Source organism: Leptonotus elevatus, chromosome 7, assembly GCF_054856555.1.
Source record: "Leptonotus elevatus isolate MCC_2025b chromosome 7, RoL_Lele_1.0, whole genome shotgun sequence".
Lineage (NCBI taxonomy): Eukaryota > Metazoa > Chordata > Actinopteri > Syngnathiformes > Syngnathidae > Leptonotus > Leptonotus elevatus.
Window position 1 is genome coordinate 6,974,793 of NC_141245.1, and position 20,994 is coordinate 6,995,786.

Here is a 20,994-nt window from a genome sequence, read left to right on the forward strand (position 1 = left end):
GAAAATAAAACATTCGCACCACTGAGGAAGGACCAATTGGCGACATTTGGGCTGTGTCAAAACAAATGCTGCTCACTTCAGAATATATGCGGACAATAAAACACTTTGAAAGCTATTATCAGCCTTTAAATTCCACGCCAGCGAGCACACTTTAACTTTATTTATGACAGACAATGCATCCCAACCTTTACCGCAATTAGCGTCCTAATTAGCTTTTAAACCAAATTAGCCCTCGAGCACACAAAACAGATTGCGTCATTTTTTATGTGATGCAGGCATCATGCGTGAACAAAATAATCACAGCATCTTATTAACTGTTCATCTTCTCCAACGTTAAAGTGCATGCATCATGCTTTTAAAGAGTTATCTTGGAGCGGGTGCGATTAAAAAAAAGAAAAGAACAAACGAGTGTGGGGTCTTCGCTGGCGTGATAAGCAGGAGGAGGAGTAAACGAAGAAAAGGAAGAGGCGGAGGGACTGGAGGAGAGGGGGAGCAAGAGACCCCATCGCGTTTTGACCCTCCGAAACCTTCCCGCACACCGCCACCATCATCACGCCTCCTCCTCCTCCTCCTCCTCCTCCTCCTCCTCCTCCTCCTCTTCTTGAGACTGAAAACACAATCGCTCATTCCCACCCGTGACATTTTGCAGCCTGTCGCCGCACGCTGCGTGGACAGCGAGCACAAGGACGCTCGCTCTCTTCGGAACCTCGCCGTCTCTTTTGGACCCTTCCCCTTCCCGACAGCAGCGAGCATCCCGATCGGCTTGTGGCCAGAGCGAAAGGCGCACCAGGCGGAAGCGAGAATCTACGAGCAGCCTGTGCTCTCTGGACTTAACACACGACTCGAACACAACCGGGATTTACGTTTAGGTGGGCTATTTTACACCACTATCATTTATGTTCGTGCATTCTCCTGTAGTAGCCTTTTATAGCATTCAGGCTATGGAAGCGTTTATTGCCACTGTGCACATTGTAACCCCCCACCCCCCCTTAGATGCTATATGTCCTTATTTACGAGCTCAAAATGCCATCTTTCTACTTACCTGCTATAAAATGCAAATACACAGACCGCAAAGAACACGGGCTGCTACTGAATCTTATAAATATTGAAAAGAGCGTTCAATTTCTTGCAGGGGGGGGAGCAGAGCCTGCTGGACTGGAGCCGGGCAGTGCATCATCATTTTGGGGGAAGGACCGACTGGCGAGTCGCATGGAGAAGAGGGTACGTTCATGCTCTCTTGCTCGATGTGTGTGTGTGTGTGTGTGTGTGTGTGTGTGTGTGTGTGTGTGTGTGTGTGCGTGTGCTTTTTAATTACACGATCACAGTGCAAACTTAATTAGAAAGGAGTTCCTACTATTTACGCCAACCCAAAAGCCCAGTGAACCCTGAAGGTGTGCTGACCTAAGCTCCTACAAATTTGGGCTTCACGATAAAGCAGTATGATAGTAAAGCACGAGAGCATCTGTAACTTTTAAGGCAGTGAGTCACTGTGGGTTATGTTGCTTTGCAGGGATTGCTTGTCTTCTGAATGTTGGTTGTGCGAATATGCTAAACGCTCACAAGGGTTAGATAGTGCGGGTCATTAAGAGGAGGAGAGCAGGGGCGGCTGTTCAACTCGGTAAGTAGGTCACTTTTTTTGCTACACTGATTCGGAGGCATGGAGCAGGAGAAGTGAGGCTGCAGGCTGAGACCTCACAGAGGAGGGGAGCAATTAGAGATGGACGCCCGCACGCAAGCGCGCGCGCGCACGCACGCACGCACGCACACACACACACACACACACACACACACACACACACACACACACTACATAAAAAACACGTTTATCGCCCTTCAACATTCATGGCATGAATACGTTTCATTCATTGGAAATTCTTTAAACTCCAAGCTATCACAATTTAACAACTTTTAAAATTAGAAGCTAAACTGAAGTAGTGAAAACACCTGAAAAGTTGAGAAACAAACAAAAACGATCACCTGTTCTAAAATGGACGTGATTGCAAATATATCAAAGCATTGGTATTTTCAGAAAAAATCTGATAATTGTAAAAAAGTTTCACTTTTTTTACAAGCCATTTCACAGTTTAGACTTTTTTTTACAGCAAACAAAAGAAGTTGTTTTTATCCCTCCATATAACCTAAACAAGTGTTTTTTTTTTATTGAATAAAAACAAAGTTCTCTGAGATGGAATTACTTTTCTCGACCTATTCTCTCCGCCGGCGGCTGTACATTTTAGAGCCCCATTATCTGCTAAGATAACACAATTACATCTCACAATGAAAATGTTGTCTTGCCTCTTGCAGCCCATTTGTCAGCTCTGCGACTTAAAACGAGGGAAACTTGCGGAATTTGTCATCTCGGGCTTTGCGCTTTGATCCGCTTGACGCAGCGAAACCTGATCGGGGTCATGCGTAAAGAGAGAGGCGCAATCCGATAGCGGTGATTGTGTTAATAGCTAACCTCCATAAAAGTAGAAGGTGTCTCGGAGCAGGGCCTCAGAGCAGGTGCTTTCTGTGATCCCGGTGGCCATATGGGACTATGAAACACAACAATTTGATAAGCCGTCTAGGACAGTGCTGGTTCCCAATGTGGGCGATATTTTGGGAGACGGCCAGGGTCTTGCAGATGGGCCAGCCAAGTCATGCAGCGTAGCAAATGTGGAACCTGAGGAAATGGTCACAAAGAGAGTTTAAGGGAATATTTGCACGTTCAAGTAATTTGTAAATACACCATTAGTTTCACATAATTTACTTATAGTGCTTGTTGGAAGGTATATTGAAAATTCCGCCGTTATACTGAGAGCTGTGCCTAATATAGTCACTCTTTCATTAAGCTAAATTAGGTTACCAAAATATTAGAAGCAACTCTATGTGTGATGCAACTCGATTCATCGACGACTGTGCATGTAGCACAGAGCACTTTCATTTTTATTGCCAGTAGTTGGAATGGTTTTAACTGCAGCATTTTGTGTGTGGTTTTTTATGTTTGCTGGTGTAATGCCTGTCTTTTAATACTGCTCTTATTGCTATTGAATTGCCCCTCAGGGACAAATAAAGTGTTTTTTAATTGAATTTGAATTGAATTGAACTATACTAATAATCTAATTTGAATTTAAAATGGTCTGAATCCTCCGGTTTTAGCATAGCAAAAGTAATTGTTCACTGATTTCTGTAGTCCTTCCTGACAAAAGACTGACTATCTTCTGCGTTTAAACAAAATTAGACATTTGCAAACATCTGTTTTTGTTTGGAAAATAATGACCGAAACAGTAATAAAGTACATCAACCTTTAAAAAAAATGAATACATCACTATACGAATATGAAGTACAAAATAAACAATAATCACTGGTTAATAAACAGAAATCAGGGGGGAAATGCTTTTGTAATACACTTTAATGCAAAATTAAAACAAATCCGATTAGTCAATTAATCGCTTGAATAATCAATAGATTAATCGATTAAAAAATCTTTGATAGTGACAGCACGAGATGAAATCCTACGGAAGAGGATTAGGGCCAGTGAAGAGAAAAGAAAAAGGATTGGCAGAATTCTCACTTTGTTCTTAGAATTCTCACTTTAAAGTGAAAATTCTGACGAATCACAGAATTCTGAGATTAACGGGAGAACTCTCACTTTAAAGTTAGAATTGTGACTTTAAAAATGAGAATTCTCACTTATATTCTCAGAATTCTGACTTTAATCAGTGAGAATTCTGACTTTAATCAGTGAGAATTCTGACTTTATTCTCAGAATTCTGACTTTATTCTCAGAATTCTGACTTTAAAGTGAGAATTCTGACTTTCAAGTCAGAATTCTGAGAATAAAGTCAGAAACCTTTTTTTTCTCCTCTTCACTTACCCTAATCCTCTTCCATACAATCCAGTTCTACACCACTCCAAACAAAAATGCTAATCATATTGCTAAATCCGTGCTGTTGTTTTTGTTACAGCGTCAATGGTTAGCGTTTATATAAACATTTATTATTTGACCTATGGACAAGTCAAGGCAAAAAGCCTTTTAAAATATCATCAATGCCCCGTGATGGGCTGTTATCTGCATTAGACTCACTGTTAGTGGCACAGATAATGGCTGGCCAGTCAATATTCTATATTTTTAATATCGGTAAGGGGATCCCTGGCCTCACTGTACCCTCTACAAGCACAGTGTGCAAGTCACACCCTTCTGTGGTAAATCATAACCTTTGTGCTATCCCGCCGGGAACAGTCCATCATAGACATCAACTACACGAAGCAGATCATAACTTTTACGGCGCCTTTAAAATAACACAGAAGTATAGAAGAAGGCGCCGTGGCCAACGGAGCAGGCGCTGTCTGCGGCTCGCCCTGCGGGACCGTGACAGGAGTCCCTTTAATCCGGCAGGAAGAAAAGTCGATGTGCTGACCTGAGCAGCCTGAGCGAGGGAAGCTGCAGTGGAGCGCAAATGAGCTCACTAACGCAGAGAAGGAGCACGAGAGGTGGGAGCGCATGTATATTGATGACGCTTTGTGTGTAAGTGCTGCTAAGGGCATGCTAAGGCGCGTGTGTGTCCGTGAGGGCCGCGCCATTTCTCAGGGTATGATAGCAAACCCCAGTGAGGCGTGCAGTCACAGCGGGTTATGAGGGGCTGTTTTGCACGACCAGTCAAGTCTGACTTTGGCTATAAAGACTCATTTTTATTTCAAGATCCCAACCCAGTCTCCCCTGTCTTGTCGCATTCTGGAAGTTGTTGGTGTCTATTGAGGTCTTAAAAGGGGCTGGTTGAGGGTCTTATGAGTTACACAAGGAGTATGTCAATACATGATTTTTACTTTTTCTAAACATGGATTTTGATTTATGCACTATTTGCCACTGTTGGGTGGATATCAATTCAAAAATAATTTCAGTAAACAAATCATGCTTTAAAAAAAAACATATCAGTTTTATTTTGCTCAGTGTCCAGATAAAAAAAAAAATTGGGGGGGGGGGGGGGGGGGGTTGGTGGGCTTTAGTCAAGACGTTAAAAAGAAAAGAGGGCTGATTACTTTTGGTCGATCTTTTGTACAAAATAATACAAAATGGATCTTCCATGGTAGACGAATATATTAGTCATTCCAGGATATTGATGATATTCAGTCTTGACTAAAGTTTATAGGCATTTAATTTGTAGACATTTTTAATTAATTAATTATTAATTAAACACGCATCAATAGAAGACGTTTATATGGTTAAAGTGGCAAGTGTGACTGATATTTGGAGCTGTTCATTTTTTCTAAAAGGGAAATCATTGGTCCAATTTTTTAAATCTATTCTAGCTTTGTCACCATGCTTGCATTGAACAGATTTTCAGATTGACAAATTGTTCTATATTTTTTTAATGTTAATCAATAGACATCTTTGTTTAAAACCCTTCAGACCTGCATTTTTCCTGCTGGGCATTTAAATTTTATTTTTAATTTTTTACTGGTTTTCACTCTTTTCCCACATAAGAACAACAAGGATTTTTTGGGGGAGTAGGGCTGTGCAATTAATTGAAATTCAATCACAATTTCAATTATTACACTCCACAATTACAAAATCGACATAATCGTAAAGAAATATAAAAGATTATTATTATTTATATTTTTGTACCTTCTTTAATTTAAAATGACTAATTTAATAAATCTTGTTTTGTCCAAAAAGGAACTTACATAATTATAGTGTTTCAAATAATTTTATTTTGTCTTAATATAAATGCACAAAATAAACATTTGAATAATCGTGATATCGATTATTACCAAAATAATTGTGATTATAATTTTTTTCATAATCGAGCAGCCCAGAAGTTATCTCATGTTTTAATTCATTATAGTGGATGCCAGCATAGTATGGCGGCAACGCTTATATGTAACATTTTTAACATGAACATCATGCAAGTTATTTTGCGATTGTGAACCAGAAGTGTTGACATCATCCAAATTATGCATTTTATTAGTTTAAACATGCAAATATGTCATGTGCACTGCAATCATCTATGGGTCAGAAGGGGTTAAACTTCTAACAAAAAGTTTAGGGAGCTCCCAGCGTCCTCAAGCATGTCTTAAAAAGTTCCATGAAAACTTTAAATAAGTAAATAGCTCCCTCTTGTAAATAAACTTTTCCGAAATTTCAAAATCAAAATAAATAATGTACTGTATGTTTAAGTAAAAACAAACAAAAAACCTCTGCCCTTGAATAAAAAATAAAAATGTTCTAAAATCCGCATGATGTTGACTGTCATCTTTGTCTTATTGTGGTCTCCCAGTATGAAGAGCTGGTGCACTACTCGGGGACGGATGGCATGTCGATGGGGCTGTACGGGGATGACGTCAGACCACTTGCAACCCCTCAGTACGGAGCCGCCATCCCCGACTCCCTCAAACACCACAAGGACCAGATATACGGGTGCGTTCACACGCGCTGTGATTGATTTCAAACACTTGAAAGCGCTTGAAGCACATTAACATTCAGCCCGTGTTTGTCTTCTCTATGTGACGTTTACAGCTGTCACTTTCATAAATGCTGTGCTATAAAATGACTTCTCGCACCTCCTGTGAATGTTTGGCGTTCGCACTGTGTGTCAACTGTCAGCGCGTTTATGGGAACTATGTTAACTGTTTGCCTGCCTGTGTGCGCAGTCACCCACTGTTCCCACTGCTGGCCTTAGTTTTTGAAAAGTGCGAGCTTGCCACCTGCTCCCCCCGAGACTCCGCCTCCCTGTCAGCCACATCCCACCTCCCCGGCATGACAAGCCACAGCGACGTGTGCTCCTCGGAATCCTTCAACGATGACATTGCCGCGTTCGCTAAACAGGTGAGCGACAGCTACGAGAGCCAATGGCAGGAAAGACGTCACATGCGAGCCCAGCCATCCATTTTGTTTTGCAGATTCGTTCAGAGAAACCAATATTTTCTTCTAATCCTGAGCTGGACAACTTGGTGAGATACAAGAAATGTTTTCGGAAATAAACATATCAACCATGTATTGGACTTTTAATCAGCTTTTTCCCCCCTCCATAGATGATTCAGGCTATACAAGTTCTTCGCTTTCATTTACTGGAGTTAGAGAAGGTTGGTTGATGATCGATCCAATTTTCACAAGCACAAACTTTTTAGTTTAGCATACATAATTGTTATTGTATGGTAAAAGGCTTTTAGATTTGTATTTATTGCAATAATTATAATATTATATAATATAATAGGGGTGTCAAAATTAGTGCATTAATTTGGAGTTAATTTAAAAAAATGTACGCGCGATTATAGATCGCTGATACAGCCACGTCAAAATTGCGCAGTAATAAATGTAATAATAATGCATATATTTGTCAAGTTCTATTTTACAATTTAAAAAATGTGAAGAATTTCACAATTCACTTCATGTTAAAAATTAGATAGCTCTTAAAGGTAGAGTCCAAAGAATTGAAAAGAGTTTCTGTTTGTAAACAAACAATTCAAAACCGACTTCTCCAATGGCCAATGGCGTTGCGGGGAAAGATTGAGAAAGATTTTATGTGTATACATCCAGAGTTTATTTAGTGTTTATTTCTGGATGAAAACGTTGGACTCTACCTTTAATATGAAAAGAAAAATGCACTGAGCTGTCTCCAATGTCTTACAAATGCAATTATGTCATCTAGTGGCAGAATAATTACCTCAGCACAAATCACTATCACACTTTTTAACTAAATTTTATGAATTATTATGGAATTACTGTATCAATGACTAACATATGCAGCCACATTTCTAGTTAACATTAGTTTAACATTTTTTCCCACTTTTATGTTAACAAGAGTATGAAAACTCAGAAAAAACATTTTATTTTACATTTAGAACAGATATAAAATTTGCGATTAATCGTGAGTTAACTTTTGAAGTCATGCGATTAATTACGATTCAAAATTGTAATCGCCCGACACCCCCCCAAAAAAATAAAAATAAAAATAATAATAATAAATGATATGTGAATGTTAAGCAATTATACCCGAAACGTATTCTGTTGTGTTCTTTCTCAGGTGCATGACCTGTGTGATAACTTCTGCCACCGTTACATCACCTGTCTGAAGGGCAAAATGCCCACGGACTTGGTCCTGGATGAACGGGAGGGAGGCTCCAAGTCGGACATGGAGGACTTTAACGGATCCTGCACCAGTCTGTCGGAACAGGTGAGACATGACACAAAAGTTAGAAGACGTACAACAGTGGAAAGAAAACGTGAGGGTTGTGGTTGGAGGTTCCATGACTCACTCCTGTTCTTTCTCTCTCTCTCTGCAGAATGCGTCGTGGTTACGAGAGCCCGATGAATGTGCCACCACTCCTTTGGGAACGCCTGGCACCTGTGGTCTGCCTTCACATAGCACAGCAGACAACTGTAGTGATACAGGTGCCCTGCTACACGCACACACACACAAATGCTGGTTAGGGTAAACAGTACTGTATGTCGAGTAGGGATGTAACGATAACAGCAAATATCGTGATATTAAAAGTGTCACAATATCGTCATCGTTATGTCATGATATTAAAAGCAGCACATTCGTTAAAAAGCCCAGGTTGTATTCCATGTGTGCAGTTCTAGCACCCTCTGGTGGTTAGTTCATTAGTGCAGTTTAATTTTAAACAGGAATGTTTTGGCCCCTGCAGCGGTTATCACACCTATATATCAGTCATAGGGTTCGGGTTATTTTAATTATATTTTTCAATATCTCAGTAAAACAACAACAACATTACTTTCAACCCGTTTCAGCCAAACACAACATTATGAGATAAAAAAATAAATATTTTTTTAAATTTAATTGTATTTTATTTTACAATATTGTGACTTTTTACAAATTATCGTGTGTTTTTTTTATAACTTTCTCACAATATTGTATTTATTGTATCATGAGGTTCATACAACATTCTATTTATCGTATCGTGATGTTTGGATATTGTTAGATCCCTAATGTCAAGGGAAAGTTTACCTACACAAAAAAACACAGACCGGCATTTAAAAACACATACCTTTTTTATTTTTATTTTTTTATTTTAGCAATAAATAATAACAATAATAATAATAAATAATGTCAAACTACTAGACACTTACTTTACTACCAGACTTTAATACAAGATGCAAGAGAGTCAAGCACAGCTTCTGCCATCTCATTGCACGACATGCACAAATCGGGCTTTTATCATCTTGCATTCATGATTTTTTATTGAATTCCCGCATTCCGTTTTATGTGGTTGTGCGAAACCATTAGCTGTTAAACTGCCTCTTGTCATTTTATAACGACAATATAATTTATTTCTTTTTTAATGGCATCCATTTTGTTGAGAATTTTGCTGGCTGTCCAACCAAACCCGAGTCACTTTACTTTGCTGTTCTTCAGTTGTGGCTGATAGTTTTTTTTGTAAATCAAATATTGGTTGACTTTGCCAGTTTGACATTTTTAAAGAATATTTTCTACTACATATTTGAGGGGGAGGGGTGGTGCAAAACAAAATACACTACACAAGCAATAGGTGAGCCATTTTATGCAATGGGGTCAGCAAAATTTGCTTTTGGGGAATCCAGAAAGCTGCTTTTAAAACCATATATGATCCCAAACGTGAAAGACAAAGCAGTAAATAAGTGCAGCAGACAATCGGAGTAACTGCTTTTCACGCTTCATTCCACTATATTTGGATTTTCTCTTATATATATATATATATATATATATATTTTTTTTTTAACTATCCAATGAACGCCGCAAGCTAATGTGGTGAACATCACGCAACTTAAGTCACCGCTACATTTCAAGCAAGTGGAAAGGTCATTAGTTGGGTTAAGCCAATCATAAGTCAAGTCAGACAGTCTTGCTCAGCCACACAACACAATTCGCACGTGAGCCACTTTGCACTCAGTGTCCGTCGTCTCTAACTTCATCCGTCACTGCCAAGCCCGTGAAGACAGATAGCCTAACAGTTTAGCTAACTAACAGCTCATTAACTCATTCACTGCCATTGACGGCTATTGACGTCAAAAATTCATTTGAACTATTTCTATTAGTTTAACATTTTTTTCCACTTTTGTTAACAAGAGTATGAAAACCTAGAATTTTTTTTATTGTACATTTAGAACAGATATAAAATGTATGATTAATCGTGAGTTAACTATTGAAGTCATGTGATTAACTCATTCACTGCCATTGACGGCTATAGACGTCAAAAATTTATTTTAACTTAGTTTTACATTTTTTTCTACTTTTGTTAACAAGAGTATGAAAACCTAGAGTTTTTTATTGTACATTTAGAACAGATATCAAATTTGTGATTAATCGTGAGTTAACTATTGAAGTCATGCGATTAATTACAATTAAAAAAAATTAATCGCCTGATACCCCTAATTTTTAATAATCTTTTCTTCTTTTTTTAAATTAGGGGCATCGAGCAATAACATTTTTAAAATTTGCATCCATTGACGGTTATAGACGTCAAAAATTCATTTGAACTATTTCAATTAGTTTAAAATGTTTTCCACTTTTGTTAAGAGTATGAAAACCTAGAATTTGTTTTTAGTGTACATTTAGAACAGGTATAACATTTTTGATTAATCGCGAGTTAACTCATGAAGTCATGCAATTAATTACAATTTTAATTGCCTCACGCTGCTAATTTTGAATTGTAATTAATCACATGACCCCAATAGTTAACTCACAATTAATCATACATTTTATATCTGTTCTGTTCTGTACAATACAAAAATGTAGGTTTTCATACTCTTGTTAACAAAAGTGGAAACAAATGTAAAACTAAGTTAAAATGAATTTTTGACTTGCAGTGAATGAGTTAATCACATGACTTCAATAGTTAACTCATAATTAATCATACATTTTATATCTGTTCTAAATGTACAATACAGGTTTTCATACTCTTGTTAACAAAAGTGGAAAAAAGTAAATGAATTTTTGACGTCTATAGCCGTCAATGGCAGTGAATGAGTTAATTACAATTCAAAATTAGCAGCGTCAGACAATTAAAATCGGAATTAATTGCATGACTTCATGAGTTAACTCACGATTAATCACAAATGTTACATCTGTTCTAAATGTACAATAAATTTTTTTTAGGTTTTCAGACTCTTGTTAACAAAAGTGGAAAAAAAAATTAAACTAATAGAAATAGTTCAAATGAATTTTTGACGTCTATAACCGTGAATGAGTTAACTAAGTTGAACGTTAGTAATAGACAACATGGAGAATGGGTTTTCGAAGCATGACATTTTTTTGGGTGAAGTTGTTAGTACAGAGTGGTTAAGTCGTTAACAGTCATGTGACTTGAGCCTCCATATCTGACAGCTTGTCACATTTAGACGTACTCTCCTTCCAGGCGACGGACTGGACACAGGCATGGCCTCCCCCAGCACAGGAGAAGAAGATGAGTCTGACAGGGAGAGGAGAAACAACAAGAAGAGAGGCATTTTCCCCAAAGTGGCCACAAACATCATGAGAGCGTGGCTCTTCCAGCATCTAACGGTGACAATCTTTGCTCATAAGTTGTTATATGAAGCAAATAAGAAGCCGATTGGTGGAAAGAGAGGATTTAGCGCAAGGTGCCGCTTTCCTGTCCTGACATGGCTGGAAATATGAGCGAGTGTATCAGGGAGGTCGGTTCGATTAAATGGAGACTTGGAGATGAAGTGATTATATGAATATGCTCGCAAAGGAATAATTGCGGAAGTGAAATAAATGGGGTGAGTAATTGTCAGCGAGGTTGTTAGATTGGTAATTAGTGACTAAATGAGGCAGGTCAAATGTTGCTTCCCTCCAATTGTGCCAATATGCGTGTGTGCGTGTGCGTGAGACACACACACAGATTTGAGGGTTTCCTTAGGTTGAAAATAGGAGCGCAGATGTGAATTCTGATGCCGAGTCATTAGTAATTACCCGGAAATTTCACATCCTAAAGCCAGTAACTAGCTCACACAGCCTCATGCTTTAAAGACACAAAAAAAATGGATTCACATTTCTAAATAACACCAAAAAAGAAATGACCTTGTGGTGTTTCTTTCCTCATGAACTATAGCTCAATGTGTCCTCTTTTCAGCACCCGTACCCGTCCGAGGAGCAGAAGAAGCAGCTGTCACAGGACACGGGTTTGACCATCTTACAGGTCAACAACTGGTCAGTGTACCGCCAATCAATACACCCGTTTGAGTGCCGCGCTTTATCAATAATCATTTGGCCTTGTTTAAATATATTAAGCGTCATCTCCCAAACGCGGGTGCAACATTAATGCCATTAACTACAAAGCCAGTTTAGTCTGCATTTTTTAGCTTTTTAAAGCTCAGCTGAGGGGATTTTGTTGGATATAAATGTGAATTAAATAAAAGTCAGCCATTTTATGAGACTGCAATGAATTCTAAAAATAAAGCCGATTTAAAAAGGGAGACGAAACATCCTACTAAGCATTTTGTTACAGGAGCAGTGGTGCAGTAAAATCCACTCACTCCAAGTTCATAAAACAGGATAGCAAATCAATATCCAATATTCTAATTATTTACAGCTCCCTCATGTTCTATTAACCCTATACAGGGCACTCATTGAAATACTTTTTATTTATTGAACCAAATATTAGCCACTACTTTCAAAGGTTTGTGTTTAACAGGCAAAGCATCCAAACATTAACTCATTCACTGCCGTTGACGGTTATAGACGTCAAAAATTAATTTGAACTATTTCTATTAGTTGAACATTTTTTCCACTTGTGTTAACTTGAGTATGAAAACCTAGAATTTGTTTTCATTGTACATTTAGAACAGGTATAACAATATTTGATTAATCGCGAGTTAACTCATGAAGTCATGCAATTAATTACGATTTTAATTGCCTCCCGCTGCTAATTTTGAATTGTAGTTAATCACATGACTTCAATAGTTAACTCACAATTAATCATACATTTTATATCTGTTCTAAATGTACAATAAAAAAACTTAGGTTTTCATACTCTTGTTAACAAAAGTGGAAACAATTTTAAAACTAAGTTAAAATGAATTTTTGACTGGCAGTGAATGAGTTAATCACATGACTTTAATAGTTAACTCATGATTAATCATACATTTTATATCTGTTCTAAATGTACAATATATTTTTTTCTAGGTTTTCATACTCTTGTTAACAAAAATGGAAAAAAATGTTAAACTAATAGAAATAGTTCAAATGATTTTTGGACGTCAATAGCCGTCAATGGCAGTGAATGAGTTCATTTATTCATGTCAGCAAAGGTTTAGCACAAAACCACAGACACACACACACAGACCTCGTCCATTTATGCAGATCAATCAATTATCACAGGGCAATCAATGCGCTCCCTGTCCCAACGTTGATTTATTCTCCCCTCTGAAAGGGTTAAGTGGTTGTAAAAGGGAAAAGGTTAACAGTCTCTCGGTCAGCCTTTTTCTCCATTAACCGACGGCCTCCATTCTCTCCGCCGCTCTCTTGTTTCAGGTTCATCAACGCTAGGAGGAGAATCGTTCAGCCCATGATTGACCAATCCAATCGCTCAGGTTAGTCTTTTCAAGTCAGCCGCTGTTGACCGCCCCTGCACGGAACCTTTTGGCCGTGTACTGAGCTTGTCGCTTGACAGGTCAGGGTGGTCCCTACAGCCCTGAGGGAGCAGCACTCGGGGGTTACGGGCTTGACGGACAAGCCCACCTGGGCCTCCGAGCAGCAGGTATACGACACATTGATGACTGAAATCCACCCGACATATTTAAGTGTCTTCATGTCAGAAATATTCTCTGCGGCACTCTTTGTAGTCCGCTGCTGCAAAGTCTTTTCCTCACCACTTGACCATGAATTATTTATGGGAAAGGGATTATTTAGCTCTGTGTGCCCTGCCATTGGCTGGGAACCAGTTCAGGGTGTACCCCGCCTACTGCCTGAAGACGGCTGGGATAGGCTCCAGCACCCTGTGACCCTTGTGGGGAATAAGTGGTTACGAAAATGGATGGACGGGTGGATTGTTTAGCATATAGCTTGGTGTACTGGAGTAAAGCTACCCAGTGTAGAAATTTGCCCAAAAACACTTTTTTTATTTGACCATTTATGACTTAAACCTCTTCCAATTAGCAGATTAACACCTAAAATGCTCACAATCCTGCAAGCCTCTGGACAATAGTTTTAAAGGTGTATTCAAGGACCTTCTCGAAAAATAGAAGCCAAACGTCCATTTGTCAGTTTTTGAAAAATGAGCATGCGGAAGACCATCCTCTCGGCTTTCCTGCTCGTCCGGGGGAAACGCCTACACTCTAAAAATGGGGAGTGATATAAACTTGAAAAAGCCTAGTAAAGGTTGATGCACTCAGAAATTCTAAGTCAATTTTACAAGAAGGAAAACTTTACTAGGTTTTTCCAAGTAAATCCCGAGCTCATCTTCATCAGTCATTTCAGCTGGCCTCACTTCATAGACGGATAGTGCTGTCACTATCGAATATTTTTAGAATCGATTAATCTATCGATTATTTAATTGATTAATTGACTAATCGAATGTATTTTAATTTTGCATTAAAGTGTATTACAATTTTTTTCCCCCCCTGATTAATGTTTATTAACCAGTAATTGGTGTTTATTTCGTACTTCATATTCGTATAGAAGATAATCAGTCTTCTTTGTGCCCCTCGATTGCGCGTTCCCGTCGATGGGTGCGCGGCTGCCAGTGTGTAGTGTCTGTCAGTGTCCGAAGCATTTCAAATAGCCGAGAAGCCCTCCCGCCAATGAGCGGGAGCGCGCGGTTGGGGGAATGAAACTATTTTTGCTTCTGAAATTGAAACTTGAAAGAAAAATGGTGTTAATATTTTTGTGGTAAATAGTTCATTATTTGGATCATTGCATATCTAGAAAAGCTCTACAATGGCGGCACCTTTTTTTTGACACCCCCCTTCTCACTCTGACCACTTTCAGCCCTCTTTTTTTAACCAGCCATTTTAGTACCAACTGATATTGATACCGATTATTAGTAGATAAGGTCGATAACCGATATTAGTGTACAAAAACAACAGAAAATAGAAAGCTCTGTTTTAAAAAAAAATTTTTTTTAAAAACTCGTTTGAATTTCAAGCAAAAACAACAAGTGCAGGGATTTTCCAGTTTCAGCAACATCTCTTTAAAAAGTTCCCAGGTTTAAATTGATCTCTTTAGCTGCTATCTCACTGAGCGTCGAATGCTTGCAGACTTAGCGAATAGTTATTTATTTTTTGTCAGGTTTAGTAAAAGCTTTCCAAAGATGTTCACAGACAGTGAAAATTTGTCTGAACATGTTCAAAATGTCTTTGCAACAAGAAAAACTGTTTGCGACAGCTATAAACTCTTAACATCTTTGCAACCTTTTGCAACATATTACGAACCCTGATAAAAAACCCTAATTCACAAAGTTTGTATGCATTAGCCGCTCAATGAGATAGCAGCTTTATTAGCCGTAGGATTTTGGGGGGCAGATGGTGATGCTGATATTCATCACAATGCCAAATATCGGCACGGATAATCGGCCTGGCTGATAATCGATCTATCCAGAATATATGCTCCTGAAAAATGGATGGCGGGCCACAAATTGCCCCCAGGCCATAGCTTGGACACCATTGCTGTACCTTGCTGGGTGCGTGTGAGCTCCGATTGCGGAATGACCAATTTCGCTTCTCTGCCCTTCTCGGGCAGGCCTTCAAGGGATGCCGTCTCTGCAGGGGGACTACCCCGGAGCTCTGTTGTCCCAAGCAGCCTACCCAGCCCACCCAGGACCTTCCCTCCACCCCTACCCGGGCCCACACCCGCACGCCGCCATGCTGCTTCACCCGCCGCCACACGCGCACCCCGCAGAGCCCCTCCTTGCACAAGGACTGGACATCCACGCACACTAGCTGTGGAGGGGGCCTCTGTGAGCAAGCGTGAGTGTGATGAGTCCTACACACTAGTTAAAGAAAACTAAAATAATTGCTCCAAGAGTTTACATTCCCTACCAAAAGACAATGACCTCAATGTAGCTCTCAGACACACACACACACACACACACACACACACTGGTTTAAGCCATACCTCTCTCCGAGTAGAAGTGCTTCCTCCGCTCCCATCATGTCCACCGTGTCCCGTGGATGAGACCAATGCTTTAACCTTCATCTCCCACCATGCCTGTTGTTGGACCACCGGAAGAGATGATCAATATTTATCACGTTTTTACAAGACAAAGACATTACTGGATGGGACTCGATCCTGTGACCATGCCTTCTTCAAGCTCTGTCTTCCTGCAAGTGTCTGCCCGAAAAAAGAAAAAAAAAACACAACCATCTCTCACACTTTATTTAAGGCTGATTTGAGTTTGTACTTATTCTATTTTTGTATTTATGTGAGCCACTCGTGGCAGTTGCAGTTTGGCACGAGCTTGTTTAAAATCTTAGTGCTCTTCCTCAGCATGAAGCTAAACACGATGAATGACTTCCAGTCTGCCTCGCGCTCATACCACTGACCTCCTTAATATGCCGACAGGTGTCCGTTGCGCACCCGCATACACACACACACACACACACACATGCACAAAGGCACACTGACGTGATAAGCTCCTCGCAGCAGTGAGACGGGAGCCGCAGCCAAAGGACTCGATCGAAATATTTCTGAATGAATGATATGGTCAAAGGATTAAAATGTTTTTTTTTGTACCACATGTGGACGGCTCATCTTTTAGTGTGCTGTAAGGTATCGAACTTTAAGACAATTCAATCCTCTGCCTCATCTCGGGTTTCTTTTTGGCTGCTTGTGTTGCAAAAAGTTGGACATTATATAGACCTATACAATAACGTACACAATACATAAAAAAAAGCTTCATTCAAGATAGTGAACTACAAATAATATGACGTACATCAAACTAAATGTTAAATAATAAATACATTTGTAGTATATTAGCTCATTTACTCCCAATTTTAAATATTATACCATTATTATTATTATTATTAAGGTTTTTTTTAACGCTAGCTAGAGCATACGGAAGTTTTTGATGCAGCCTCTAAACTCCGGTGCTGGAGGGCCGCAGTCCTGCAGGTTTTTGGAGGTTTCCGTTCTCCAACACAGCTGATATATGATCAGCTCATCAGCAAGCTCTGCACAAGCCTGATAACGATCCTGCTGATTGGAATCAGCTTGTGTTGGAAAAGGGAAACCTCCAAAACCTGCAGGACTGCGGTCCTCCAGGACCGGAGTTTGACACCTATGCGCTAAACTAAAGAGAATGCTTGAAGCAATGGTAGTTATTACAAAAACGGCCAGCAGGTGGCAGCAGAGTATAAGAGATCAACCAGGGCCATGTAACAAAAAGGCTCTTCAACCCACTGTTTTAAACACATTTGTGAATAATGATGAAACTTTGCTATATTCTAATGCTAATTGCTGCAAAACGAAAACAGATAAAAATTTACTTTTTTTCCTGATGAAAGAAGAGACTCTAATCTTTCTTTTGGTAGGTACCATGTTTTTATAGCATTCTGTGGGCCTTGCAAAATCAGTCCAAATCCAGTAAAACAGCCAGGAGCGAAGGGGGTTGCTTCAGTGAAAATGGCTGGGAGTGAATGAGTTAAGTTCACGGCAAAATCCTTAGTTGAAAAAGCAAATGATCGAAACACACTTTTAAGTTCAGCTTATGACTAAAAATAAAGTCATCATTATTATTTTCGTATTTAAACAATTGTTCCCATGCCTATAGAAACAGTCATTGTAATTAAATAGTATTTAGTAGGGGTGGGAATCTTTGAATGTCTCACGATTTGTTTTAATTCCGATTTTCGATTCAGAACGATTTTTGCTTCAAAATGATTTGATTGACGATGATTTTTGCTTCAATCTATAGATGTGCAAGGAATCGTAATGATCTACTCCAGTCTGACTTGCTAATGCTAATTAGTGCTCTTCTCGCGGCACTTTTATCATTCAAAAGAACGTTTCTGCGCTGAAAAAAACAAAACATTTTATTGGAAGAACTTGATCGTGACTTTTTCCTTCTACTCTCTAATGTGGCTACAACTTAACAGTGTATTAGACCGCGTGGAACCACACTGCCCCTCAGTGGCCAAATCGGGTACAACATGAACAGTGCTCCAAATAAAGGCACACACAGACAAAGGCAAGACAGTATAAAATAATTTAAATAAAATCAATTTTGGGACATTTAAAATCGATTCTGAATTGTACTAAATGAGAATCGCGACACTCCTAGTATTTAGCATTTGTATTTTACTTCAAGCAAAAAGGACACACTATGGGCCAAGTTTTAATACAATTATTTTCTACCTTTCATCTCATGTTACCAGGCAAAACCTCCATTTCTCAACGAATACGTCCTCCCTTGTTCCTCTCATAAAGAAACATGCATTCACTCCAAACACATTCAAACCTGAATACCCCCCTCAGACCTCACCCTGCCCTCCAGTGGGGCCTGAAGCAGCAGGGGGGGTCAGGGGTTACAGTTCAAACTGAGGTCAACAGGAAATGACTGTTCTCCCTGGGACCGAGGTCCTGACCTCAGCACCCCTACACTTTTCATTTTTCCTCATCCTCACTCAGTATTTCACCTCCTCACTGTTGTGCTTGCTTGCTTGCCCCTCCCGATCCAACCTTTTTTGTCCTGCTTCACTCAACCACAAAGTTTCTTACAAAGACATGTATGTCAATTTTCATTTGCAGATTTTCATTTAGAAATCTTTTGAGGTAGCCACTGACGGCGGAGTGGTTCGTTTGCTTGACTTCTGTGGAGGCAGCATGGGTTTATTTTGCACTCTGATGATGTGGAGTTCGGCACTTTTTTCGCCACGAGTCAACTGCCTGGGATGAACTCCAACTTTTCCTGACCCTGAATGGGAGAAATGGTATCGAAAATGGATGGATGGATCTACAGAGTTGCAAAACATCAAAGATCTTACAGGCTAAATAAAAAAAAATATTGTTGTAGTTGTATGTACTAAAATTATTATACATATAAAATTATTTTATTTTAGATATTAATGGCTAAACAATATTGTGCCCTACCTGAGCACACTGAGTAGTCTACAGTTTGGCAGATCCTCAAAATGAGTCCAATGTTGCTAATTTCAAACTGTTTATTACACTCCAGTCCAGTTGAAGTTAACTGTAAAAGCGAACACATACAAATGAAGTTTGCCTCGTTTTGCATATTTCTCGAACATAGCTAGCTCAAGGCTAATACACAATGAAAAAACGCCTTTGACTCGCTAACGAAAATTAGCGCGCTATTCGCGACACTCATATCCCTCAAAAGGAACGTACACAAACATTCATATCTCGAAAGTACTCACAGGCAGAATTAATGATCTTCATATGCTGGGGAAAGGAGGTGGGGGGGTGGTGACCCCAAAAAAACTCAATCTCAACTTTCTTCTTCTACGTCTTAATGTAACTAAAATATGTATTTCAATGCGAGGACCATACTGCCCCTAGATGGCCAAATCGTGTACAGCATGAACAGCGCTGCTTATAAAGGCACGCACACACAGGTACAAAACATGCCTGCCTGAATAAAGAAAATTGTACCATTAGCTTAATATTGTTGGTCACTGCAATAGAAAAAAAGATTTATACTTGTACACTCCTAATGACCTCCCTTAAGATTTAAATCAGGGCTCATCGAAGGCCACTACAGAATTTTCCCTTGATGTTTTATTTGTCGCCATTTTGTGTGTGTGTCTGTTTTTAACTGTCTAATTTTGGGTACCTAGAACCTGCAGCAGGTACCTGGCAAAATGCCTTGAACATAAATGGCTATGGCCTGTTTGATGACAAACAAATGTCTGTGTGTAATGTGCATGGCCCATGTCTGAGGGCATAAAGAGGTGCACGTGTATTTGTGTGTGCGCGTGTGTTTGTGTGTACGTGTGTATGTGTGTGCGCACGCAGGGGCTACTCTGTTGGTCATTAATCATTCAATTACACACCTGTCAAGAGTTCAGGCAAGTGGGAAAGGGGGGTGAGTAAGGGAGGGTGTAAATAAGGGAGTGGGGAGGTGGAGGGAAAGACAAAAGGAAGAGTGGAATGCAGCTGGGAAAAGAGGAAAAGAGCAGAAAGGAGATGAATGTCAGAAGAGTGAAAAAGCACATGGAGGAGGGTTCGAAAGCAAAAGGCATGTTTTATTGTGTGACCGAGGCAAGCTGTTGGAGGGTGACAGCCGTTGAAAGGTCACAGTAGAAATGGACTCATCCACATTTTATGTGGGACATGTACACATCAACTCCTAGTATAAAATACAAGCCTCTTTTTGCTAATGATGAGCAAAAAACAAACAAAAAAATGGTATATTTGAATACTGTATACCCTCATGCATGTTGCATATAATTAACTCATTCATATAGACGTCAACAAATCATTTTAACTTTTTCTATTAGTTTTATACTTTTATTAATAAGAGTATAAAACCCACACCCCTAAATTTTTTTATTGTACATTTAGAACAGATATAAAATGTGTAATTAATCGTGAGTTAATTACTGAAGTCATGTGATTATTATTTTTTTTTAATTGTCGCTTGCGATTTAAAAAAAGAAGAAGAAAAGATTATTAAAAATTAGGGGCGTCGGGCGATTTAAATTTTTTTTTGTAATTAATCGCATGACTTCACTAGCTAACTCCCGATTAATCACAAATTTTATATCTGTTCTAAATGTACAATAAAAAAGATTCTAGGTTTTCACACTCTTGTTAAAAAAGGGGGGGGGAAATGTTAAACTAATAGTAATAGTTAAAATGAATTTTTGACGTCTATAGCCGTCAATGGCAGTGAATGAGTTAATGAAAATTATTGCTTTTCTGTCCTGTGGATCAGTTTTGTGGTAAATTGGACGCCTGATATTAAAATCAGCTGAATGTCCTTTCACCAATCATTGGTGTGAAATCCAGCATACTTTATTAATTCCAGCCAGCCACTTCAGTTCATTTATTTGTGATGGACCATTGCCTTCTGTACAGTGAAAGTTTGCGCACACGCACACACACATGGATGTGT

The 20,994-nt window shown here is 39.2% G+C and overlaps 1 protein-coding gene across 1 annotated transcript; it reads left to right on the forward strand.

Moving 5' to 3' along the window:
- Window positions 1-404: 404 nt before the first annotated feature.
- On the forward strand, window positions 405-16,651 carry meis3 (myeloid ecotropic viral integration site 3). Its single transcript, XM_086080344.1, has 13 exons — window positions 405-869; window positions 1,133-1,221; window positions 6,261-6,400; window positions 6,634-6,808; window positions 6,883-6,933; window positions 7,015-7,065; window positions 8,007-8,156; window positions 8,266-8,374; window positions 11,338-11,483; window positions 12,055-12,131; window positions 13,455-13,513; window positions 13,594-13,680; window positions 15,660-16,651. Exons 2-13 carry the CDS (start codon window positions 1,210-1,212, stop codon window positions 15,857-15,859), a joined length of 1,257 nt encoding a protein of 418 aa, XP_085936470.1. The 5' UTR covers window positions 405-869; window positions 1,133-1,209; the 3' UTR covers window positions 15,860-16,651.
- Window positions 16,652-20,994: the final 4,343 nt, after the last annotated feature.